Source organism: Pelodiscus sinensis, chromosome 1 (genome assembly GCF_052426305.1).
Source record: "Pelodiscus sinensis isolate ZL-2025 chromosome 1, ASM5242630v1, whole genome shotgun sequence".
Classification (NCBI taxonomy): Eukaryota; Metazoa; Chordata; order Testudines; family Trionychidae; genus Pelodiscus; species Pelodiscus sinensis.
In genome coordinates this window covers 24577919-24604365 of record NC_143052.1, presented here as the reverse complement: position 1 = coordinate 24604365, position 26447 = coordinate 24577919, and the positions used below count along the sequence as shown (strand labels likewise).

At 43.8% G+C, this 26447-nt stretch overlaps 1 protein-coding gene across 3 annotated transcripts in view; it reads left to right on the top strand.

The window, feature by feature from the left end:
* The first annotated feature begins 1062 nt into the window (after positions 1-1062).
* The window catches only part of RSBN1L (round spermatid basic protein 1 like), a 78176-nt gene continuing 52791 nt past the window's right edge, over positions 1063-26447 (top strand). The window contains exons 1-2 of one of the 3 annotated variants that reach the window (XM_075926681.2): positions 1063-1693; positions 23530-23646. In XM_075926681.2, the coding sequence (XP_075782796.2) occupies positions 1144-1693; positions 23530-23646 (667 nt within the window). In that variant the 5' untranslated portion in view covers positions 1063-1143. The remainder of the gene's footprint in view (positions 1694-23529; positions 23647-26447) is intronic. The other 2 variants (XM_006137518.3, XM_075926678.2) reach the window with 2 other exon arrangements.

Sequence of the window (26447 nt, the reverse complement as noted above, 5' to 3'; positions counted from 1 at the left end):
TCACTAGAATGTGGTAAAATACTTCCTTGAAGGGTGAGCTTACCTGCACCAAGGGTTTTCCCCTTGCTGAAAGGTTACAGGTACTCTACTTCAAACGTAACTGTTTGGAAGTAATGCATTTTACAGTCTAATTAACAACCCCATCTTTTGATGCTGCAATGAAGGGCCTGTAGGGTTGCCAGGTGTCTGGTATTGAACTGGATAGTCCAGTATTTGAGCTTTGTTCAGGAAACAAATTGAGAAAATATAAATATGGGCCACAGACGCTTTTCTACAAAAACTGCTTTTGCGGAAAAGCATCCATGCCAATCTAGACACTCTTTTCCGAAAATGCTTTTAACGGAAAACTTTTCCATTAAAAGCATTCTGGAAAATCATGCCAGTCTAGACGTAGCCCATGTGTACTTGGCAGTTTGTTCCCCCTCAGTTGGGAGAGACGCTCGCTGGGGCCTGTTTCCACGAGGTTTCCTCCGCTCTCTGAATAGCACTAGCGGTGCAGAGGAGTGCACGGGGATCTAGGTTACCATGTGCACGCTTAGTTAAGTGGCATAATCTGCGCCGCAAAGAGCCTCTTCCTCGCCCCCCCCCCCGCCGGCCCCCACGAGATACAAACCGCCCACGCTGCGCTCTGACTGTATCGGCAGAGGGACGCTGCTACCAGCCTCCCGTAATTCAAATAGTGGCTGGACCGAGGCAGGCCTGTGGGGCGCTGTAGGGGCTCCAGCCCTGCCGACTCGGGGAAGAGGCGCGGCGCTCCACCTCCCAGCCTCGCCGCGGTAAAACGACAAGCACGGCCCTACCACCTCCCGCGCTCCGCCCTCCCCTCAGGGTGCCGCGCGCTCCCCTCAGCCAGCACCTTCCTGCCTACTGTCTCCCGCTTCAAGTGTCCCCGCCCCCGAGCAGCTGAGCTGCCCATGACAGCAGCTCGGCCACCCCTCACCCACCAATTGCGCACTCCGCTCAGCCCGCCTCCCCTATCTCCCTTAGAGCTCACCCCTCTCCCCTGCGATTGGTTGGGCGCGTTGTCTGTCCAGCGCCTCCGCTTCCCATTGGGCGAGGCCATGGCGCCGCGACTCTGGTGCCCGCCCCTGCCGGTGCTAGCGTTTGATCCGAGCGGAGAGTAAATAGAAGCAGGAACCCAAAATGGCGGAGTCTCCTAGTCCCGTTCGCGGCGCGGCGCCGCTGGAACAGGAGTCGTTCGGCGCTAGGCCACCCCCGGACGCCAAGGCGGCCCGGGGGCCCCAGCCGGCCGCCAAGAGGCTGAAGGGAGCTGACGAGAAGGGTCCGAAGGGCCCCAAGCGCGTCAACGGCGAAGGGGGCGGTGGTGGCGGGAGTACTAGGCAGCCGCCGCCACCAGAGTCGGGCTACAGCAGCCCCGCCGCCTGGAGCTTCGCGGCGCTTCCCGCTGGCCCGCCCGGGGGCGGAGGAGGTTTCGTTTTATCCTCTCAACTGCCCCGCAAGCTGCTGCCGCCTACCGTGCTGCTGCCGGCGCCTTCCCACCCACAGCACCAGCACCGCCACCACAGGCACCGCCTCGACCCGGCCGCCGATGGGGGTGGCAGTAGCAAACCCAAGAGGCCCAAGGAGAAGCGGGACAAGGAGAAGAGGAAGCACGGGGCCCTGGCGGCCGGAGGCGGCTTAAGCGCGGCCGGGCGGGAGGAGAACGGCGAGGTGACGCTGCTGTTGCAGAAAGGTGGGTGCTCGGCGCTCCGCGGCGCAGGGAGACTGAACCCTGAACCTCTCCTCCCTCTCCCCTCCCCCCCAAGCCGCCGGGGCACCTGAGCAGCCGCCGGTTTCAATGGAGGCCTTGGAGGGGGGTAAGCAGCAGGTGATGGGAGGGGTTGGGGGGAGCGACAAAAAGGGCTGGGGGAGGGCAGGAAGGGGGTTGCCATGTGGGGCGGGGTTGGCAGGTGGGGGTGTGTCTCCCGGGCGTAGGGCTTTGGGTCTCCCTAAAGCTGATGAGCTGGGAGCAGGAAATGGTTGTAATGTGGAGTTGGGCTTTGATCGGAATGGCTGCCTTCCGTCCTCTTCAAACCTCCCCTCCCCCCGGTGAACACGGTGGCTTGTTAACCGTGTCTGTAAGGAAGTGTGCCACGTCCAGCCCCGACAACGCCTGGGGTTGGGGATACGAGGCGCGGAGTGCACATTGGCCGCGGGGACGGGCAGTTGCTGGTGTGTCGGTTTCGTAGAGAAGGCGGCAGTAACAGCTTAGTCTGGCGGATCCTGTCAAAAAAGGGGGTGTGGAATTAGCGATGGCGTCAGCTGGGAGCTGCCAGAGTCCTTAGGTTTTCATACCTATTAGGGAAATATGGGTGGTTAGTGGTTTGATATCGTTCATCAAATAAACATCTTCTTGCCATTGCTGTGGAAATAATGACTTCCAAGAAGGTATAAGTTGTAAGCACTTTCCCATAACTGAGACCCTGTTTTTTTGTCTTTTTTGTTTTTGTTTTTTGTATGGGCTGTGCCATGCAGTGGCACAGAACAACATTCATCTAAACTCTTGAAAGGTGAGCATTGAACACCCTATTTGAATGCCTCTTCCAAATCCTTTCCAGAGAATCATGGGAATAAAATTTTTAAGTACTTCAGAGGTCTCAGGTGTTTTGGCCTGACTTAAGTGGAGGAACATAACTATAGTAAGCTTGAATTTTCCTCTCCCCTAACGTTTCCATTAGAGGAATGGTAGATAATGTTTGTTTTTGATATTTTATCAAAAGAATTGCACAAACTTTAGGGTCTACAAGTCCCTGCAGGCTACATAGAATGAAAAGAACTTAGTCCTAAGCATCAGGAATTATTCTGGCTTTGGCCAATGGTCATTTTAGTTAACTTTTAACAGCTTTTGTTATAATAATTAGGTTCTTTGTGTTATCTTTAGCCATTAATATTAAGCCTTGATAATGTAAAGAATTTAAGGAGTAGTTCTGTATATTATTCACAAGCTTAAAGATAAGCATGTACATAGGTTGTTGGAGGATTGGGGTCTTAATTGCTAGAAATCTCTGGTGTTTAAATTGATGAACCAGAAACACAAGTGTTAAGTAAAATACTTGAGACTAATTATGAAGATATTTTTAAAGGTAATTCTCCATATACCTGTCTAATAGGGATGACGGTCTACCTGCCTGCTAGAAAAATGAGTACTAACTGATACCCAACAGTATGTTTGCTGCAGAGCTTTGGGGGGGAAAATCTGTTCTTTTGGAGTGTTCCCATGGATGCATGTACGTGTTTGGGACAAAATAAAACCAATGTCACCAGAGCAAAATAAAATGTCTCTGAGATACTGTGTGATAAATATGATTGTGTGTCATGAAGCTGGGTCCTCTTGAAGATAGTGGTTGGCCCTTTTTGTTAGAGGAGGTGCCACAACAACAGGCTTTTCCCTGGGAAATAACTAATATATAAACAGACAAAAGTACTTGACACATGAGCTCTAAAGCCTTGTGAACGTTTTTCCTGACATTTCAGTTGTTGCTTGAAAAAGCTATGCACCCTGTTGGATAGCAATTTTCAAAGCAAATGTGGGCCACAATGGATCAGTTTTGCCAGAGCATTATGTGTGTTGGTAGTGGCATTAACAACAAAAGACGAGAATGATTTGCAAAAATAACTTTTCTTGACAGAAGTCTGATTAGTCTTGTGTATCCCAGGTTTCATCTCATTTAAAGTACTTGCCTATACAATGAAACACACAAATACAGAAGCATCATTGTGCACTAGTACTGAAAAATTGGTTGCCTTTTCATTTTAGCATATAATAAAATCAGTTGGAATATAAATATTGTACTTACATTTTAGTGTATAGGATATAAGAGCAGTGTAAACAATAATACTTTTTATATAGCCTGTTATGAAACCAGGTAGCTATCTAGATGAGTTGGAAGACCTCTGTGTATCTTTGGTGGAGAACTGCTACTGTGTATATAATAAATGTTTGATGTGCATAATAGGCTGTGGAAATACAAACACATTGTGATCCTGTTTTTAGAGGCTAAAAATGAAGTTAGAAAAGGCAGTGACTAGTAAATGTACCCTAGGGAATAATCCTGAACTGTCAGGGAAATAGGAGATAGAAGTCTCTTCCCATTTCCAGGATTTTGAAAATAGGTCTGTGGATCTAGCTTTTCTTTCTTTTTGGTAATGGTACTGAATTCCGCTTTCATCTATTGTGTTGAAATGAAAAGTTTCAGTTGGCTGAGAAACAGATAAATAGAGTTCTGGGGCTTTGTTTTTATAAAAAAGTACTAGAAGGTTTACCCATTGTTGCTTGAGTCCTTAACTTGTAAGTTTTTGTTTTTCTTTGTTGCGCTAGAGTGGGGTTGAGGATGTGGGGTTCGTTATAGAGACTGCCCAGGGAAAGAGGACAACCCCAGCCCTCCCCTCACAGCAGTTTGAGGCCAGATGAAAAGCACCTGTCCATCTGCTGCAGCGTCAGTAGGAGGGATGCATGTCCCACGGCTGAGGAACAGGCGCACACAGACAAACTCTGAAATATATAGTAGATGTCCCTTTCTCTAGCTCTACCCCCTGTTGTCCCAGTGGGGTTATAGCTGTCCTGGTCCCTATCTCTAGGCCCTCTGATGCACCCTGTGGTAATTCTGCAATGTAATGGTCCCTCCTGCTAGACCTCCCCCTCTTCGTTTTACGAGAAACTATCAAATTCTACCCACAGCCCATTAGCCTGGCACAACCAAACTTGATCTTGCTTCCTTATGACAAAAGGAAGCTGCATATAAAATTTGATCATTTTAGCTCTGTTTAGGAGACGTTCGTGAACAAATGGATTCACAGGCAGATTCTTATTTCTAAAATATATATATAACAAAAAATAAGGTAATTTAGTGTAATATTAAAGGTCTATAGGTCTAAATACACTTTAGAAGCAAGTCTTCCAATCTTTATAATTGACGTGCATTTAGGAGCATGTGAAGAAACTCTTCATCTTGTCTCAGTTGTCAAGAAAAGTTCTTTTTGCAAATCATTCTCCTAGTCTGTTGGCAGTGGCCTTCCCATAGTCTTTATTTGTTTTGTAATGGCTACTGTTCAATGACTTGGGAGAGAAAACATGTGGCATTTTCTCCTTTCATTTAAAATTATTGTATTTGGGTCTTTGATTAGTCAGGGCTGATGATTTTTGGTCACTTACTCCATGCCCTCCTTTTGGTGAGTGAGCTCATTACTGAGGAGTGCAAAGAAATTAAATCTTGTAGACCAAGGATGTGATGCTCATTTGCAGGAGAGGGACAGATAACCATGTTTAATTGTGATCTGAGAGCCCAGGTATAAATTAAAAATAGCATACCTCTCTTCTTCCCCAGTGACACTAATGATAGTAAGCAGTTCCCACAGAGATCAAGGGACAATAGAGTATTTATGTAGTATCTAAACTCGTCTATATTGTCTTTTCTGCAGCAATTCCCAGTTCCTGCTCCTTGAGGGATTTTCTCCCTTCTCCTAACCAATTCCATCTAATAGAATGATTGGTTAATGTTGATTTGGCAATGCCATCACTATGGTGGTTTTTAGTACTGACACTTGAATTTTAGAACTTTGATTTAAACTCTGTAGGTTCTCTGCAGGCCACCCCTTCTTCCTTACCTCCAAAAAATCCTTGGGTTCAAAACAATCCACGTATGTACTCCTGGGGGAATTCTGTATCACTGCATGATACAGTATTTGTGCAGAACTTCCATTTTCTACAGTGAATTAGTGCTGCAGACCTGCTGGCTGCTACTAGGTCACAAATAGAAGAGACTGCCTGTAACTGGGCTCTAGCAGCGAGGGAGCATAGGTGTTTGGCCTGGGAGGGGCACTCTACATCTGGGTTTGGTGGGGGGAGAGGGCAGAGAAACAGTGATGGGGGTTTATTTAGCGCTCTGGGAGAATTTTTGTTACGTATTTTCTGTTATCAAAATAATTGACATTGATATGATGATGATGTTTTGATAAATAAAATATGCAGACTTTTAAAATACTGTGCAAAATGTTTTTGGCACAGAATTCCCCCAGGTTTACAGTTATGTCATGCCCCTTGTGCTGAGTAATCCCTTCCTATGTGAAAGCATAAGAATGACCATTCCCAGTTTCTTCTGAACAAAACTGAAAGCTTTCTATCCTTGTGAAGCAGTATAGCACTGATATAAAGGTAAAATGTACATGACCCAACTCTATGACTGAGCATGACCCCATCTTTAGTATGACTTTAGCAAGGCTTTTGATATGGTCTCCCACAATATTCTTGCCAGCAAGTTAAGGGAATGTGGATTGGATAAATGGACGGTAAGATGGATAGAAAGATGGCTAGAAGGCCGGGCCCAGCGGCTAGTGATCAACGGCTCGATGTCAGGATGGCGGTCGGTTTCTAGCGGAGTGCGCCACTGTTGGGTTCTAGGACCGGTTTTGTTCAATATCTTTATTAATGACCTGGATGAGGGGATGGATTGCACCCTCAGCAAGTTTGCAGATGACACTAAGCTGGGGGAGAGGTCGATACGCTTGAGGGCAAAGATAGGGTCCAGCGTGACTTAGAGAAATTGGAGGATTGGGCCACAAGAAATCTGAGGAGGTTCAACAAGGACAAGTACAGAGTCCTGCACTTGGGACGGAAGAATCCCAAGCATAGTTACAAGCTGGGGACCAACCGGTTAAATAGTAGTTCTGCAGAAAAGGACCTGGGGGTTACAGTGGATGAGAAGCTGGATATGAGTCAACAGTGTGCCCTTGTAGCCAAGAAGGCTAATGGCATATTAGGCTGCATGAAGAGGAGCATTGCCAGCAGATCCAGAGATGTCATTATTCCCCTTTATTTGGCTCTGGTGAGGCCACATCTGGAGTATTGTGTCCGGTTCTGGGCCCCTACAAAAAGGATGTGGATGCATTGGAGAGGGTCCAGCGGAGGGCAACCAAAATGATTAGGGGGCTGGAGCATATGACCTATGAGGAGAGGCTGAGGGAGTTGGGTCTGTTTAGTCTGCAGAAGCGAAGACTGAGGGGGGATTTGATAGCAGCCTTCAACTTCCTGAAGGGAGGTTCCAAAGAGGATGGAGAGAGGCTGTTCTCAGTAGTGACAGATGGCAGAACAAGGAGCAATGGTCTCAAGTTGTGATGTGAGAGGTCCAGGTTGGATATTAGGAAAAACTATTTCACTAGGAGGGTAGTGAAGCACTGGAATGGGTTTCCTAGGGAAGTAGGTGGTGTTTAAACCCTGGTGGTGTTTAAGTCTCAGCTTGACAAAGCCCTGGCCTGGTTGATTTAGTTGAGATTGGTCCTGCCTAGAGCAGGGGGCTGGACTTGGTGACCTTCTGAGGTCTCTTCCAGCTCTATGGTTCTGTGATCTTGGTTTGGAAAATTTTGTAGTAGCTAAAGAGGCACAGGGTTCTACTTCAAAATTTTATAAGAACATAGGAACGGCCATACCGTGTCAGACCAACTGTCCGTCCAGCCCAGTATCCTTTCTGCCTACAGTGGCCAATACCAGCTGCCCCAGAGGGAGGGAACACATCAGGTAATCCTCACATGATCCCTCCCCTCTCACCCACCTCAAGAGAAATAATAGTAATATACTGGAAGAAATAAACATGTCAAAATGATGCAACTGCCTTTCATTAAAAAAAAAAAAAGTGTGTAGCAGAAAAGGTTACCTTAAAAAGCGCATGTGGTTTTTTCCTGCAGTTTGTAAGATTTACAGTAGATTTCCTTCTACAGTTAAGAAAAGCAGCCTACCTTTTCATTTGAATGTTGTGTATTAGAGAAGACAACTTTCTTCTGCTTTCTATTTCCCAGTGACCCTGACTGCTATCGGTGGATTTCTTTATTTTGTAACCTAGTATATTAATTTTGTCTACTCTTCTAATAACATAATTAATTCTCAATTTATATCCCTTTACACTCTTTCAATTCCATCCTTAGGAGGTAGGTAGAGTAGTCACAAAGTGATAGTGAGTTGTGTTAAATGTCTCATAGTGATAGTTGTGTTAATCTGTTTCTGCAAAAATGAGGGGTTCTGTGGCACCTTACAGACTAATAAATGTATTTGGTTTCTACTCACAAAAACGTATGTCCACTTTGCCAGATGCATGGGATATGTAATATGTTTTGCAACTTGGATATTTCTTCATTTAAGGCAGCTGAGGGCTTTGGCATATCCTTACAATGATACTAATTATAGCTGTTAAACATTTTAAAATGCTTTACCTATTTAAGATAATGTAGGGTAAGTATATCTAAAGTATATTAATTTAGACACACAGGTCAATATTAACAAGTTTTGGTCAATAATAAACTTTGCAGGGTCTTAGAGTCTGGGCTCTAGCCTGAGCCTGAAGTCTACCTTGGAATGAAATAGCCCTGCAACTTAGGTCAGCTATGAGTGTTTCACTGCAGTGTAGGCATACTCTGAGGGAGCAGCTTCTGGCTGGAGATTTGTGTTGACTGATGAACCTAGTGTGTGTGGGGATTGGTTCTTAAATCCACATAAGAAAAATTATTTCTTTACCCTCCCACGGGCCTCTTGTTTTCCTTTCCTTCTAGAGATCTCGTAATGTTATTGAGAGGAGATCCCTGCTTGTGAGTCTTTCAGTGGTAGGTAAAGTGAAAACAAGATGGTGAGGGAAGGAAGTGGATGGGCACTGTTACCTCCTTTGAGACTGGTGCACATAAGGTAGTTGCACTTTTCTTTTTCCATCACAAACTACCTTGTGTCTACACACAGATGAACTTCCATCTGCTCACCTTGCTAACTAAATTAAAATAATTATGCCACTCCAGAATTGACTTAATTCAGTGCAAGATCCAAGTGGATACCTGGCCTGTCTGATAGAACTACTTCAATTCCGTTACTTTTTCTGCTGCTGGCCCATCCTGTAATGGCCGACTTCTGAACTGATCTTTATGATTAATTATGTGCACCCCACAGCTGCAGAATGGGGGTGCCCTGGATCCGCTATTCTGTGTCTATCCCTCCTCTCCCGACCCCTCAGGTCTGTTCTGCTGGTGTATATTCATGTTGTGTTTTGGTGACTCAGACTTATTGCAAGGCGCGCGAGGCAGTTGTAGTCTCATATGCTTCCACATAATCTTGTGAAGAGATTCTTGGACTTAATTTTACCATAGGGGAAAGAGCACATCCAGTCTCATCATTCCAGTGACCTCTGGAGTGCTGAGGTTTACCAGGTGAAGGAAATGGGTTACTTTTAGGACAAATGTCCTGTGCCACAGTAAAGCCAAGGAGCAGCAGGAGCACAACTATAAAATACATGGGATGATAAGGCCTCTTGCACTACGTGTGAGGGTTTGGATTTTTAAGGATTGTTTTACTTTTACAGGAGGGAAGAAGTGCTAATTTTTAGGTGGCCTCTTGATTCACAACATTGCAAAGCTTTGAAGTCTCTGTGGGTACGTCTAAACTACATCGCTCCATCGACGGAGCCATGTAGATTTGTTGTTTTGGCAAAGGCAAATGAAGCCGCGATTTCAATGATCGCGGCTTCATTTAAATTTACATGGCTGCCGCGCTGAGCCGACAAACAGCTAATCAGCTGTTTGTCCGCTCAGCGCGCTAGTCTGGACGCTCCCCTGCCGACATCAAAGCCCTTTGTCGGCAGCCCCAGTAAACCTCATCCCACGAGGAATAACGGGGCTGCCGACAAAGGGCTTTGATGTCGGCAGGGGGGCGTCCAGACTAGCACGCTGAGCGGACAAACAGCTGATTAGCTGTTTGTCGGCTCAGCGCGGCAGCCATGTAAATTTAAATGAAGCCGCGATCATTTAAATTGTGGCTTCATTTGCCTTTGCCTATGTGTCTAATCTACATGCCTCTGACGACAGAGGCATGTAGTCTAGATACAGCCTGTTAGAGAGAGAGAGAATTCAAGGGGTGAGCATCTCTAATAGACTGAGTTATATTTTGAGCAGTCTGAGGAAAAGGGCTAGAGATTAATTTTTAAATTAAAGTTTAGGGTACTAGCAGTCTTCTGACTTAGTTAAAAAAGATAGGACTGATGTTACCTGACAATTCTAAAAAGAGAAGTGTAATAACTTTTGATGGGCAAGATTACTGTTGAGAATTATAGCAAAGGTACCAGATCACTCTGTGTGCCCAGTTAAGCAGTTTTTGCCATTTTGTAGCAAAAAGGAATATGTTATAAGGAAAGTATTTACCTGCTGTATTCTAATGAAACCTAATTCAAAAACCCACTCTTTTGTGCTGTGTGTATATGTGGTTTTTTGGTAGTGGAAAGACTGTATTCTTTATTGTATTGATAGGCTAGATGGAGTCTTTCCTCAGCATTTCTTTAGTCATGGGACAAAAATTAATTTTTCTTCTGCTGTTCCAGCTCTCAGAATTTCTGATAGGCTTAACATTTTTAGTGGGCTTCCCCCAACAGAAATATGGAAATTGCCTGAGTTGCATTATTTCACTGTACTTGTCATTCGGATTTCCACACAGACTTGGGAAAAATTATATTTTTATCCTTTTCACATTGTGGAATTGAGAGCATGCCTCTCTTCTGTTTTTTGATATTTAATGTAACTAGGGTGTAAATTATTTAAATCATGATTTAAATCGCTAGTCAGGAACACTAGATTTAATCATGGTTTTCTACATAAGTGCATTCTTGTTGGTTGTTATAACCTTAATACCTATTCTTGACAACTCAGATAAATGTAGATGTCATTTTTAGAAGGTACACACTATACATTTTTAAACAGACTTTTTTTGAGAACTTTTCAGATTAGTTTTACAACTATATCAGAAAATGAACAATTAGTTATTTCATTTACCAAAGGTAATTGAGGCAGATATTTATGAACTCATTTGGGAGATGAACTATCTCCAGTTCAACGGGTTAATCCATTAATATTTGGAGGATTTTCTTGTCATGATGTATTAGGAGGAGAATATCACCAGATATTTAAATTAACTAAAATAACAGCATTATATATTCTGGATATAATCTTCAATATCAAACATAATATTTTAACAAAACAAGCATTTGAATTTAAACAATCAAGTTTTTAAAGTCAGGTTTGTTTTTGTTAAAATTAACTAAAATAGTTAAGTGAATTAAGAAAATAATTAAATAGTGAGGCTGGTTAATATGAGAAACTTAAAATATTGGCTTTTGCAGTAACTGTCATCTTTGTCGTCTTAACCTGGAAAACAAAAGAAGCGTTTGGGGTTTTTTTGTTTTGTTTTTTCCAGGTCCCAAACAATTTCTCAGTTTGGAATGAATTAGTCTAGAAAAAATATTCTTTCTACACCAGTAGAAGTAGCTACTGCTGCTAAAAAATGAGATTATCCCGTCAACAGTCTCGGAATCCATGTGCTTAAGTGACTTCCACCAGTTCAATGGTGTGACTTTATTTAAAAAATCATTATGGAAGCACGATTGCTGGATGCCCATGTCATAGTCAACTCCTCTTCAGCAGTTGAGGTTTGACCCTGATATGGAGTATTGAGAATGTTTGCAAGAAAATGAGCAAGAAATAGTGCTTGTCCCATTTGTCTTTTTAGTGCTTGCAATTTAACTCTGTCATTGCATATTTCTCTTTAAGTTCTCATTTCCTTCCAAATTTCAACAGCATCAGCAATAAAACAGCTATTTCCCTGCATTTTGTTCAAGGCTACAGAAATAGGCTTCAGGGTACATAGCATGTATTCAACATTTCTCTTGAGTCCAGTGTTGAGAACTTTGGCTGTGACTACCATTTATTTTTTTTACAATTTTATTCACAAACAGTCATCAGATTAAGTCAGTTCTTGATACAGTGCTCAAAACAGTCCACTACTGAGTTCCATTGCATGTCTTGTAGGAGAGTTAGCATGGTTCCTCCCACTTTTTTTCAGAAGCAGCTGCTGCAGAGTGGTTGTTACGGAACTATTTTGCAATTTCAACATTAGCTTTTATTTCTGGAACACTGAAGTCTTGGCTAGGAGGTGTATCTCATGAGAACTTCAACCGTATGTTATTAGCTTGGGACTCTCTTTGCTCTCTCTTCGACATTTCTTCTAATCTTGAATACATTCGTAGCATTGTCTGTGACCAAGCTGCGTATTAGACATTTGAATTTTTTTCAATTTTATAGTTTTTACTGCTGCTACTTGTAAGAATTCTGTGTGTGCGTTTACTGATGCATCATTTTTTGTGAGGAAGATATTTCCTTCTGTTGTCACAAAAGCACATACAACAAAATCATTGTTGACATTGCTCCACCCATCAAGACTCAGGTTAATTTGACCTTCTAGATTTTTTTTGCGCATTGTTCAGTTTCTCTTTCATATATTTTATCCAGTAGTTTTCCTGTGACATCTTCTTTGAGTGGACTGTGTCCTGGTTTTAATGATTGAACCATGTTGTTGAAGTGTGAGTTCTCAATCATATGGAAAGGAGAATTTGTTGCATAAGCAAACTGGATAACTTTTTCATCAATTACTTCTCTTTGCAATCTCCCCCTCCCCCCTGCTTTCCTGATTTGAGTTGGAGAAGGATGAAGGCATTCAATCAGTCTCTTCTATATTGATACCAGAGTTCCCATACCCATCTTTACAAGAACTGGTATTTTGACATACTGTCCGACAGAGATGATGGGATCAGCTGAGAGTGCCACTCTGTCTCCGTGAGACTCCCTAAGCCAGTGGTCTCCAACCTTTTTACACCCAAGATCACTTTTTAAATCTCAGAACAGGCAAAGATCTACTGCCCCGCCCCTTCCTTGAAGCCCTGCCTACATTACATGAGGAAATCTAATGTAAACGTACTGCGCAGATGCGCAGTTCAGAGAGGACTCGAGAGCTACTCTTAGAGCCCCTGAGATCTACCGGTAGCTCGCGATCTACTGGTTGGTTGACCATGGCCCTAAGCAATTTTCTAGACCTCAAGTTCTGCCTCACCAAGAGGCTAGGATTATGCAGTCCCCTCTACCAAATTCCTACCACAAAGATCTTTGAAGATCTGGAAACTAGGTAAAGAAACCACTCCTCAGGCCCCTATTTAATCCTCTTCTGTGGATGAGACATTTGTGCCTCTGCCACCATCTGTCGCTCATTTTTCACAAATTCCAGGATTTGGCAAAGAAGATGGCTGATATTCAAGAAGTATCTGAAGGGTAAGTTAGTCACAATGCAAGCTGTTGGTTGTTCTACACTCAGACGTTTCCCACCCCCTCAGCTGCACTAAAGAGTTAATGAGACACTGTTCTATTGTTGGTTTTCTTGGGTCTGTCTTGAAGTAGATGGTTTCTAGGTATTCATCTGGCTCTTTCAATTTGCTTTTTTATTTCTCCGGGTGGGTAGTTGAGGTTTATAAATGCTTGGTAGAGATCCTGAAGCTTCTGGTCTCTGTCAGTGGGATTAGAGCAGATGCGGTTGTATTGAAGGGCTTGGCTATAGACGATGGATCGTGTGGTGTGTTCCGGATGGGAGCTGGAAGCATGTAGGTAACTGTATGAGTCGGTGGGTTTTCTGTAGAGAGTGGTGTCTAATTTTCCATTGTTGATTTGTACTGTGGTGTCCAGGAAGTGGGTCTCTCATGTAGAATGGTCCAGGTTGAGGTTGATGGTGGGGTGTAGGTTGTTGAAATCTCTGTGGAACTGTCATTCATGTTAAAGTTCGACACTATCCGGGTAGGAATGAACAAATACTCAAACTATCTTACCCATTACCAAGATAGCTTCCCCAGTTATCACCTCTAATACCATTAGCTCACAGACATCCCACTCTCCCCACCTCTAATATAATCAATTCACAGACACTTACCTTCCTTCCCCCCCCCCCATCCCCCTCCTATTCTGAAATGTGATTTGTCCTTTTCATGTGTGTTCAGTTTTTTTAATTGTATCCTTTGGTATATATGGTTGTGACTATTTTCTTCCATTATTTGATCTGAGGAAGTGGGTCTGGCCCACGAAAGCTCATCATTTAATAAACCATCTTGTTAGTCTTTAAAGTGCTACATTGTCCTGCATTTTGCTTCAGCTACCCCAGACTAACACGGCTACATTTCTATCACAGTTCTCTGAGCCATTCTCATGGTTGGCAAAAATAAAGGATTGGGGTTAAACTCCTCCATAAGCCTGGTATCTCTTTCTAGGAACAGACTTCTTAATGGTGTGTGGAGGGTTGGGGGAACCTGGGCCCACCCATTATTCCAGGTTTTGGCCCAGGGATCCTAGGCAGTGTCAACTGATGGCGTTTTTCCTCCAGCCCCAGTACATCCTTTTCCCTGGGCCACTTCCCCAAACGCTCCCCATGTACCTTCTGCCTAGTACATGAGCAAATCTTTCCTGCTTCAGCACATATTTTTTCTGTTCTTAGCTCTTCAGCAATGTACTTCCTTTTCTCAGTCCTTCACTCTTCTCCTTCCCACTTCCTTACCTGAGGGGGAAAACCTTTTAAAGTAATGCAGTGGGCCTTAATTGGCTGCAGGTAACTGATCAGCCTGCTGCTTCAGGCAAGCTCTTAATTAGCCCTGCCTGCCTTTATTATGTGGCAGCAGTCTCTGGCAGTTCACTCAGGAAACAGAAAACATTCACTAGGCATGTTTGCCCTCCACCTTACTATTGTAGCTAGCTGTCCTGGGTCTGTCACACGATCCTTAGGCAAGTCTATGCTGGCAAGTTACAGCACCATAAATCAGCTTCCAGTGCTTTTGATGTCATTTGAGTGTTGAATAGAACAGCCCATTGAGGAAATGTCTTCAGTCCCTGGGTAAATGTGTCAAATTTGCATATGAAGACCAGTTCTGCAGTCTCTCTCTCTCTCTCTCTCTCTCTCGTGTTCAAGGTAGGAATGTTAAAGACTAGTTAACTGTCCAATAAGCATTTGCTTATCAGATAGTCTTTTGACTAGTCGATTAGTTAATATCCCCTCCACCCCTTGCTGCCTGTATGAGATTGCAGTACCCCTTCCCTCCCACTTTGCTGACACTTTGAAATGCCAAGATGGCTGCTGCACAGCCTCTGCACCATTCAAAGGAGCAGTCCTGGAGCCCAGGATCAGCTGGGGAATCCCCAGCTGACCCCAGGTTGCATGGGGCACTTCCCCAGAACCCAGAGACAGCTGGAGACTCCCCAGCTGATTCCCGGTTCTGGGGAAATGCTGCAAGGAGCCCAGGATCAGCTGGGGAGTCCCCAGCTGACCCTAAGCTCCAGGGCTGCCCCTTTGAATTACGCAGAAGTGGCATTTTAAGGGGGCAGCTCACTGCACAGCTGATCCACGAATAAGGTGTGTGGCAGCTGCCCCTTTAAAACACTGCCTTCATGCATTTCAAAGGGGAAGCTGCCCTGGAGCCTGGGTTCAGCTGGGACTCCTCAGCTGACCTCAGGCTCCCAACGGCATTTCCCCAGAACCTGGGGTCATCTGGGGAGTCTGGGGAAGTGTTATGTAGAACCTGAGGCAGCTGGGGACTCCCCAGCTTACCCCAGGATTCCTGGCAGCATGCAGTGTAGCATGGAGCCAGGGGTCAGTGGTGGACTGGGAGTCTCCTGCTTGAAATGCACAAGAGCTTGGCTTTGAAATGCACAAGAGTTCCCGCTGGGGATTCTTGTGCCTTTCAGAGTTGGCACCCATGTGCAGCCATGAGTCAGCGGGACTTCCCACCAACTGGGGTTCCGCAGTCCTCCTTTTAAATGCACAAGTGCCTGTTGACTAGTCGATAGAAATTCCATCAACTAGTCAGTTAACCGCATCTTAACATCCTTAATTCAGGGGTTGGCAACTTTTGGCCCCCCGGCCAGACATCCTACCTCCAGCGAGCTTTTGGCCTTCCTCTCTGGCCAGACACTAGGATCATCTGGTGAGTTGCTGCCAGCTTCCCCAGAATGAGAGCAGCCAGGCAGCTACCATGTGTCCTGCCCTGGCTGTGTGGTGGAGCTGGGCCATGGTGCAGCCCCGGATCAAGCCTTCTCCACCCTCCCTTGCTACTGCACTCCTCCCCCCAGTCAGACATCCAGTCTGCTCCTGCACCCTACATCCCACCCAGACCTTGCACCCTCATCCCCTCCTGCCCAGATCCTGCAATCCCATTCCTATTCCACTCACTGGCAGTCCTGTTCTGCACACTTAACCCCTGATTTTTTTCCCACCCAAGAGCCTGGGGGATGGGCACAAAATCCACTAACCCTGGAACCTCAGAAGAGTAGATCTGGCCTGAGGTCTTGAACCTCAGTCCTCCTTCCACCATGGAACTGTACCACCAGAGGAGTCAGTTGTTTCAGTTGGGGGCCACATCAGTGAGGGTTGGGAGTTTTTGGATGGGTTTTTCTATTGATCAGTGGCCCCGACCCAAATAAGGTTCCTCACCCCTGCCATAAATAAAGGCAATGTTGAAATCTTTTGTGTTGGATGTTGTAATTTACTTTATTTAAAATGAATCCTGGCCAACAAGTCCCCAGTGGGGGCTCAGCCTCCATCGGGCCACAGTGACCTGTCCCTAGCCCCATGGTCCAGCCCCCGTGGAAGGGCTGGTGGCAGCCCCCATTCTGCTGTTGCATGGGTAGGAGGGGAGGCCACAATCCAGCTGCGGTGATCCTGGCTGGGCCCCTTGTCCAGCCACTGCTGCCTGGGTGTGGCAATCCAGCCCCAGCCAAGTAAGATATCTGGCACCAGAGCATGCTCTCCCCCCCACTCTTTCCCAGCACTGTACTTCCCACACACTCCAACCCCTGCCCAGAGCCCCTCATGCACCCCAGTCCTGACTCTTGCACCCCCACATCCATAAATTGCACCCCCAACAGCAGCAGAAGTCCCATTAAATGAAGGGGGATCTAGTATACTTAGATTTTTAGAAAGCCTTTGACAGAGTCCCTCACCAAAGGCTCTTGTGTAAATTACATTGTCATGGGATAAAAGGGAAGGTCTTTGCATGGATTGAGAATTAGTTAAGACAGGAAACACAGGGTAGGAATAAATGGTAAATTTTCAGAATGGAGAGGCGTAACCAGTGGTTTTTCCCAAGGGTCAGCCCTAGGACCAATCCTATGCAACTTATTCATAAATGATCTAGAGAAAGGGGCAAGCAGTGAGGTAGTAAAGTTTGCAGGTGATACTAAACTGGTCAAGATAGTCAAGACAGAAGCAGACTGTGAAGAACTTCAAAAAGATCTCACAAAACTGAATGATTGGGCAACAAAATGGCAAATGAAGTTTATTGTGGATAAGTGAAAAGTAATGCACGTTGGAAAAAATAACCCCAACTATACATATAGTATGATGGGGGCTAATTGGCTCGACAAATCAGGAAAGAGATCTTGGAGTTATCGTGGATAGTTCTCTGAAAATGTCCACACAGTGTGCAGGGGTGGTCAAAAAGGAAAATAGAACGTTAGGAATTATTAAGAAAGGGATAGAAAATAAGACACAGAATATCTTACTACCCCTGTGTAAAAATATGGTACACCCACATCTTGAGTACTGTGTACAAATGTGGTCTCTTCACGTCAAAAAAGATATTTTGGCCTTGGAAAGGGTTCAGAAAAGGGCAACTGAAATAATTAGGGGTTTGGAACAGGTCCCATATGAAGAGAGGCTAAAGCGTATGTGACTTTTCAGTTTGGAAAATAGGAGACTGAGGGGGGATATGACAGAGGTATATAAAATCATGAGTGGTATGGAGAGGGTGAATAAAGAAAAGTTATTCTTTAGTTCCCATAATATAAGGACTAGAGGACACGAAATGAAATTAATGGGTAGCAGGTTTAAAACTAATAAGCAAAAGTTCTTCACACAGCACATAGTCAACCTGTGGAACTCCTTGCCAGAGGCGACTGTGAAGGCTAGAACTATTACAGAGTTGAAAGAGAATCTAGATAAATTCATGGAGGTTAGGTCCATAAAAGGCTATTAGCCAGGGGGTAGGAATGGTGTCCCTGGCCTGTTTGTCAGAGGCTGGAGATGGATGGCACGAGACAAATCGCTTGATCATTGTCTTCGGTCCACTCCCTCCAGGGCACTGGAGCTGGCCACTGTTGGCAGACAGGCTACTGGGCTAGGTGGACCTTTGGTCTGACCCAGTACGGCCATTCTTATGTTCTTAAGTCTGTGAGTACAATGTTTCACTTATACTATTATTATTAATGTTAATTATCAATAATAAGTTGTATATTGTCAGTCATACAAATGGGCATTTTTATATGGCTCTTTGTTGACTACTTCTGAATTTTGATGTAGTTTGGCTCTTTGGTTGGAAAAGATTGATGACCCCTCTCCTAGTTGGTTCTTGAAATTACTCTGTAATATGTAGGTCACTTTTAAATCCATGAATGAGTGTCCTGGCAAGTTACAATATTTCTCTGTTACGATTTTTAATATCTGATGTGTCCATTGATCCTTTGTCTTAGAGACGGTACAGTTTGGCCAATATACATGGCAGAGGGGCATTGCTGGCACTTCATGGCATATACCATATTAGTGGATGTGCATTTGTATGAGCCTCTGTTGTGGTGGTGGCCTATGTGGTCGGGTCCTGCAATAATGTTAGTCTGTGACCATGATGTTCCAAAATAAGGGGCATGTATAATGTAATAGAAAATAAGAAAATGACACTCAGTGGCAACTGGCAACTATTTCTCTTACTGTAGCTTTCTGTACTATATATTTGATAAGCAGTTTTAGAATCTTAACTAATTAAACAAGCCATAAGCTAAACTTTTTTCCTAGCAACATCCAATATAACAAGTAAATTCCCAATCTGTTCCCTAAATCACACTTCTACTAAAATGCACAGAGAATCTTGATGCATTGAAAGCCCAGAACTTTCAAGAAGCTGGAGCTGTCTGTTAGGCTGGACACACATGAAATCTTATCACAAACATGTTACAACATTTTTACGAGGCTGTAAATGTAGTTGTAACATGTTTGTGATAAGATTTCATTGCGACTATTTTAAATGAGAAACTAGTATTTCGTTGATTTTAAAAAAAAAAAAATTGTAATTCACTGTGGTGGTCCTTTAACACCAAGAATATCAGTTCTCAAATAGGTGTCCTGGTACTCCAAGGGGGTCTTTAGAGATTGTATGGGGGGGATGCTCAAAATGCCAACAGTAACATCAAGGAAAGACTCTGCACAATAAGAAGCAGTAATGCTCATCTTACTGTCATTTCTAAATACTCTGATGCACTTTTTCTGAAGCGTTACTAACAGTATATGTTGATTTGAAATACACCTTTATCCATCAGTTTGTCAGCTCGCAGACCATGATTAACATTGTATTTGAAAAGGGATACATGGACCAAATAGCTTGAGAACCTCTGTCCTAGAAGATTCTTATGATTAGTTTATATTTCTTTATAATTTGGAAGAATAAGAAAGAACCTTTAATATTTTTCTTTTTCGGAATGGAACCTAGTAATTTCAGCAGTACTGTAGTGCTCTGCTTTTCAAAAGGGTAAAAATACATAGTTAAAGGAGGGAACCTACTAAATATAATCTTAGATTGAATGCCACTACTATCTTTTAAAACATCATTTGATATTTATTGGCTCTTCTCACTTGGTAAGAGTTATTCATGTTTTGATTCATAAAAAACACTGCTTATGCAGAACAGTTAAAGTTGTTCTCCAAAAGTTTTAAATCAACTTAAATACAGTAAAACTCCATTGGTCTGGCACCATCAGGAACCCTGAAGTGCTCAGGGCAGCCAGACCACTGGAGCTACTCCGCCCCCAGCTTCCCCGATTCAGTTGCTGCTGAAACTGACCAGCGGCTGAATCGGGGAAGCTGGGGTGCTGCCTGGTAGGTCCTGTAGCGCTGCCCCTGGGGGCTGCGGGACCAACCCGGCAGCACCCCAGCTGACCCCGATTCAGCCACCGCTGAAATTGACCAGCGGCTTACTCTGGGAAGCTTGGGGCAGAGCAGCTCTGCCTCGGGCTTCCCGGAATCAGCCGCTGGTCAGTTTCAGAAGCAGCTGACTTGGGGACACCTGGAGCAGAGCACCTGGGGTGCTGCCGGGTTGGTCCCGCAGCGCCGAGGGGCGGCGCTACCGGACCAACCCAGCAGCACCCCAGCTGCTCTGCTCCAGCTGTCCTCAATTCAGCCGCTGCTGAAATTGACCAGCAGCTGACTCCGGGAAGCCCGAGGCAGAGCTGCTCTGCCCCAAGCTTCCCAGAGTAAGCCGCTGGTCAATTTCAGCGGTGGCTGAATCGGGGACAGCTGGGGTGCTGCCGGGTGTCTGAGACATTTGTCCAATGTACATAGCAGACAGACACTTTTGGCACATGATAGCATAAACTATATTTCTGGATGAGCAGGAATGTCATGTGCCGAAAGTGTCTGTCTGCTATGTACATTGGACAAACGTCTCAGACACTTCACCAAAGAATCAATGCCCACAAAACAGATATTAGACAGGATCACAAAGAAAAAACAGTTTCTTCTTCGAGTGGTTGCTCATGTCCATTCGAAGTAGGTGTGCGCACCGCGTGCACCGTGTCTTCCGGAGCGTTTTCCCTAGCGGTACCCATAGCGCCGGCAGGGCGCCCCCTGGAGTGGCGCCACCATGGCAGGGCATAAGTACCCCTGCCAATACTGCCCCACCTCAGTTCCTTCTTACCGCCCATGACGGTCGTTGGAGCGTCTCTATCTCTCTTAGTCAGTCAGTTAGTTAATGGTTCCCGTTCTTCTACCTTGATTGTAAATAGTTCTCTTAGTTAGATAGTTAGGTTCTTTGTTTGTCTCTTCCCCCCTCGGAGGTGAGGAATGCCTGGGCTGTAGGGCTTTAAGGCGTGTGCTGCCTGCAGGAAGTTTATGCCCAGAGGCGACCCACATGACAGTTGTCTGAAGTGCGCACACGTACTTCGAATGGACGTGAGCAACACATCTCGAAGAACAACAGTTACAGGTAAGTAACCGTTCTTTTCTTGCCATTTCAACCAGAAAGGGCATTGTCTCAACAACTTGATTACCTGCATCCTGCTTCAAAGACCTTTTAAGACCACACTTGAAGGAGAATCCTCTGAACTGACATTCATGCTTAAAGTCGACACTTTATGCCTAAGTTTAAACAAAGACATTAATTATCTTACCCATTACAAAGATAGCTCCCCAATTATCACCTCCTAATATCGTTAGCTCAGACATTTACCTTCCTCCCCCTCCATCCCCCTTCTGTTTTGAAATTTGATTTGTCCTTTTCATACGTGTTCATTTTTTTAAATTGTATCCTTTGGTATATATGGTTGTGACAATTTTTTCTTCCACTATTTGATCTGAGGAAGTGGGTCTGGCCCACGAAAGCTCATCACCTAATAAACCATCTTGTTAGTCTTTAAAGTGCTACGTAGTCCTGTATTTTGTTTCAGCTACACCAGACTAACACAGCTACATTTCTATCAATTTTCTTTACCTTGATTATTCCTGAAGGACTATAACATTATAAAAAGACTTAATATAAAGTTATATGAAAATGCTTAATACAAAGTTTCTACAATATGAAACAGACTTAAGAGACATTATAAAATGACTAATACAAATATTTACATACATAATGGCTAAACCTCTGGCTTTGAAATGCATGGTTGTGTAAGTGCATGGTCACCAGCTTCAGCACTGGTCTCTGAGGAGATGAAAAAGCCTGATCTCATGTCTGTCGCAATGAATCCAAAAAGATGTATTCCTGGGGGAATTGTGCACAGAACTGTTCTGTTGCAGAATGTTTTAAGTTCGCATTTTGTATTTGTAAAAAATAACCCAATATAAGCGTGCCAGTTTCAATTATTTTGGTAACTTAATTCAAAATTCCTGTTACCATTTATGTTTGTAACAATAGAGACAAGTGCTGGTGGTTTTTTGACAAATGGATTCCTTATTAGGCATATTCAAATAGAACTTTGTGTACATCTTCTAAATTACAATACAGACTGTATTTCTTGCACTTGTCAGAAGCAGTGCAAAGGCTTGGGAGATAGGGTTAACAGAGAAACTGAGAGGGCGGGAAGGAGCCTGGTGTGAATGTGGAGAGTTTATTTAAATATTTTTACCCTGCCTCTCTAAAATATTTGAGGTGGCTTACAACATTTTTTTAACACAGTACAAATATGTATAAACATTGCTGGATGTGGGTGGGAGAAATATGGATCAGGATTTTTTTGGGGGAGAGGGGGATTTAGGGAGTTGGGAAGCCTCCCCCTTGCAGACTCTGAACCCAAACCTCTCCCATTCTGTCAGGCATTATCTGCCCCTGTCCCTGCACCCTTTTCTCCCCCTTTGTCTCTAGGGATCTGTGTAGCCGCCATCCCAATGTGGTTTTGCACCACTAACCCTTTCAGCCCTTTGGCTCAGTGCTGCCATCCCACTAGCTCCTGAGCCTGTGCCCCAACTTGTGCACTCTCCGCACCCTCAAAGCTATTCTGAACTCCTGCATTCATGCTGCTGGCTGTTCTGGTGCTACAGCAGACTCTGGTGGGTAAAAATAATAACTGTAGCGCTATTTGAGCAGAATATATTTCCAGGAGAAGGGATGAATTCTGCACACATGTAGTGGTGCAGAGTTCTCCCAGGAGTAAAAGATTGCATTTGACTGAACATAAATGTTTGGTCCCAAAAGTTGGTCTCTGCTAAGAGTCAGTTTAGTCCTCAAGAGCATTTCCCTCAGACTCTACTATGTGCTATTTCATGTAATGAAGTGCAAAAACGTCTGGCTCAGTCTTTCAGAAGTCAGAGCCATGGCAAATGGTGATAAAACCCCAGGCTGAATTTAAGAGGGGAAATAAAAACTGGGTATTGAGAATCTTCCAGGTAAGCTCTATTAGGTTGTGGGATAGTGGTGGGCAGTCTTAATGCTTCTTCTAATGAAGAAGATTTCTTGTTGTGCTAATATAATATTTCAGAAGAAGAGGCCCAGATTGAATATTTCTCTTCCATTTCCATCCGAGAGTCTTAACATCTAAATGCTGTTTATGCTATCGTGCAACCAGGACATGTCACATAAATGATCTTTCAACTCCAAATTTGTCTGGAGGATTGGTTTCAAACTGGACAGCAGTAGTGACAAATATAAAATCACATACCTTTCAGATATCCTTTGAAGCTCCATTTGCAATGTGTAATACTCAGATTTTAGATGTTAAGAGGATGTTTGCTGTTGTGGATATGCCTGTAAGAAAATGCAAATTCCACTTTTTTCTTTAGAAGATAAGAAAAACACAAAATATTTAATGAAACTCTGAACTTCAAGAAATAAAAATTATTTGCAAATGGAATGTAAACATAACCAAAAGTACTGACTTGTAATGAATATGCATAACTATTTTAATCACTGATCCAGTACCAGATAGTATAAAAAGTTGTATACAGTTAGTGTAACAGAACCATAAAATAGAGGTTCAGTATAGTTAGACACTGTCACTATTGTATAACAGATATGAGAGCACTTGTAAATGTCATTGTCCAAATCCTGATTGAAAGAACTCTTCCTTTCCCACTCCCTCCCCAAACTGATTAGTCTTTGAGAAATATGAAACATGTGTTTCATGTGACACTGTCCCACGCTTCTGTTCCTGCTCAATCTTAAAATGTTTCCCTTTCAGATCAAATGAAAGACAAAATTAAAGAAAGAGATAGAGAGAAGCAGAAAGAAAAGAAGAAATATAAAATAATGAATGAGATCAAGAAAGAGAATGGAGAGGTCAAATTATTGCAGAAAGGTAGGTTCAAACAATATGTTAATGTCTAAAACTTCATATTTCTACTAACTGCTGAATTTTAGTAACACCTCTCTTGTCTTAATTAAAAGCCCATTTTCCAGAGGATTGCAGTGAGGCAATGTAAATGTTGCAGATTAAAAAATAAAATGCACTTTTGTCATATGCTCTATTTAACAGATAAAAGCATTTTCTCCTTGTTCTCATAGTTTGAATGCCCCGTATATCATACTAGTGTTACAAAATGTAAGGTGGCTGCATCTTTTGTACACATTTTGAAGGGATGGGTTTTAGTTTTATGTATCTGCCTGAAATGCTTTTTGATGTGGTATTTTTAATTCCTTATGATCTTCTGGTTTCTGTGTATAAATATTACAGAAATTAACACTATTAAGGTGGCAAAATCAAGAACTCAAGTTAGGAAATGCCAGAATTGAGGTGGTCTCTGCAACCTTAATTTGGCCACCTTTTTCATATGCATTATGATGTAGTTTTCTCAGTCATTGCTGTATGATTATTCATTAGCCCGTATTGAGGGGAGGACACGTCCTTTCTCATGTCACTCTGAAATAATCTAAGATTATTTGACCTTTAGGACATAGTGCTATGTGCGCACACATTATAATTTACTATATATTTTTAGAGTTTGTCCTTTTTGTTTAAGAACTCCTTCTAAAAGGTAAGAGCTAGGACCACCAAATTCGGAATATAGCTTCCTCCTAACTTAAAGCAATGTAAAAGTTTGGATGTGCCTGGAAAAGGATTGCTTCTCATGAACCAAAAACAAGAGACAATCACCAAATCAAGTACAGTCCCCAAAATTTACACAACTGAGTGAATATTGAAACAGAATGAGACTGAACCAGAAAAAATAGGATTAACTTGGATTGCTTCTCAAACTTTATAGAAAAGAGATAGAACAGAAATATTTGGAGTAGTGCACTGTTTTGGCAATGCTAAATGAATGCTTAAGGTTTGAAAACTAGAAGACAATGCTATTAGAAACCAAATTGACCCTTGTCCTTTTTGTAAGACATAGCAAATTATAAGAATTTATAGGGATGGAGGAAAAAAATACTTGATGGAATTCCCATTTTAAAATTATTAAAATTAACTTAATAAAAGTAATGCTATTTTTGAGAAATACAATCATTTAAATAAAGCATATCTTTCCTTAAAAAAATTAAGGACCTGCACAATGCCAAGTAAATCTGCTAGTAGTCTTTTATAATGTGATCCCACTTTTTTCTAAGACCCCTGTCTCAAATTGATGGACAGTGCTCAGTTAATGAGCAACTATTCAATATTTTGTTTTGTCTTCATTGTTCAGTGTGCATGGCTGTGATGGGGTGGACAAGGCCCCAATATCCCTGTGGAGGCCTTTCCGCATCCTGCCCAGCAACAGGCACAGAAAAGAGGTCCTCCAAGCAGAATAGTGTGGTAGACTCCGCTGCAGCCAAGCAGGGTGCAGCAGGCTGATATAAAAGAAGGTGGTAGGCCTGGGCTTGGCAGTTCCTTCCTTGAGCTTGACCCAGGCAGACCTAAGGGCTGACTGGGAGAACAGCAGCATTCCGGGCAGCTCCAAGTGGAAGCTGGACTTCATACCTGGTCAGAACCAGGTCCTGTAGCCGGTAAGCCAGCAGCAACCCTTGCAGAACCCTGGTCAGGGAGGACTTGACCACAAGGCCCAAAAGAAAGGGCTGGACAGAAAAGCTTCCCTGGGAAGTGGCCAGGGACGTGACAGCAAGTAACTGCTACTTACAGGGTCCGGGACCCAGAAGAGTGGGCTGGCCTGGGTCCTCCCCCATCTCCCCCCTACCTCCCCAGCACCTACAACTGGGTAAGAAGAAGCTTGGTCCCAGGCCACACATTGGACACTTCCTCTCCCGCAGACAGCCGGGTAGAGAGACTACAAAACTCGTCTGATACCGAGGGCACTCACAAGAAGAACAGAGCCCTTTATAGTGGCCCTATGCCTTATTTACTGTGGACTATTGAAACCTGCTTTGAAAGCAGAATTAATTTCTTCATGAGCTTTTCTATGGCAATCCTCATGATAGTATCTATTCCTCACACACATTAACTTATCTTCACAGAATCCCTGTGAGATGAGGAGCATTATTCATGTTTTGCTCCTGCCCCATGGTGGGATAGTCTGGAATGCCAATGCAGGCTCCACAATACTGGGGGGGGGCAAGCCTCAGGGGCTGGATCTAGGCAAGCTGAAGACCGCATTTGGGCCTTGGGTTCCCCACCCCTGCTTTAAGGTGCTATTTAACTAGTTCAGGAAGCTGAGTAATGCTCAGAGATAATTGATGCTTTGCAGGCATGAAGTTCCCAAATAGTATTGGGCACATGAGTTCCATCAATTGTCCCATCATTTTCCTCCAATCCCTTTCCTTCCCCTGTCATGAGGTAGCATTTATGAACAGAGGGGTTCTTCAAGATTCCGTAGGGACTGTCGGACCACCATGTTTGGTTTATAGACTTAGACGACACTGCATTTATAAGGGCCAATGATGCCTGGACCTTCAGAACTCAGTCCCATTTAAATTAATGGAGAAGGAACTCTTTGCGCCCCCAGAAGTAATATGGACATTAACTGGAAAAACCTCCACACCATTACTCTGGAAAACCTGATTTTTATTGCTGAAGAATATAAAAATGGCATACTGGGTCAGACCAATAGTGGCCAATGCCAAGTATCCCAGAGGGAGTGAACAGAACAGGTAATCAAGTGATCCCTCTCCTGTCCTCCATTTCCAGCCTCTTGACAAACCAAGGCTAGGGATGCCATTCCTACC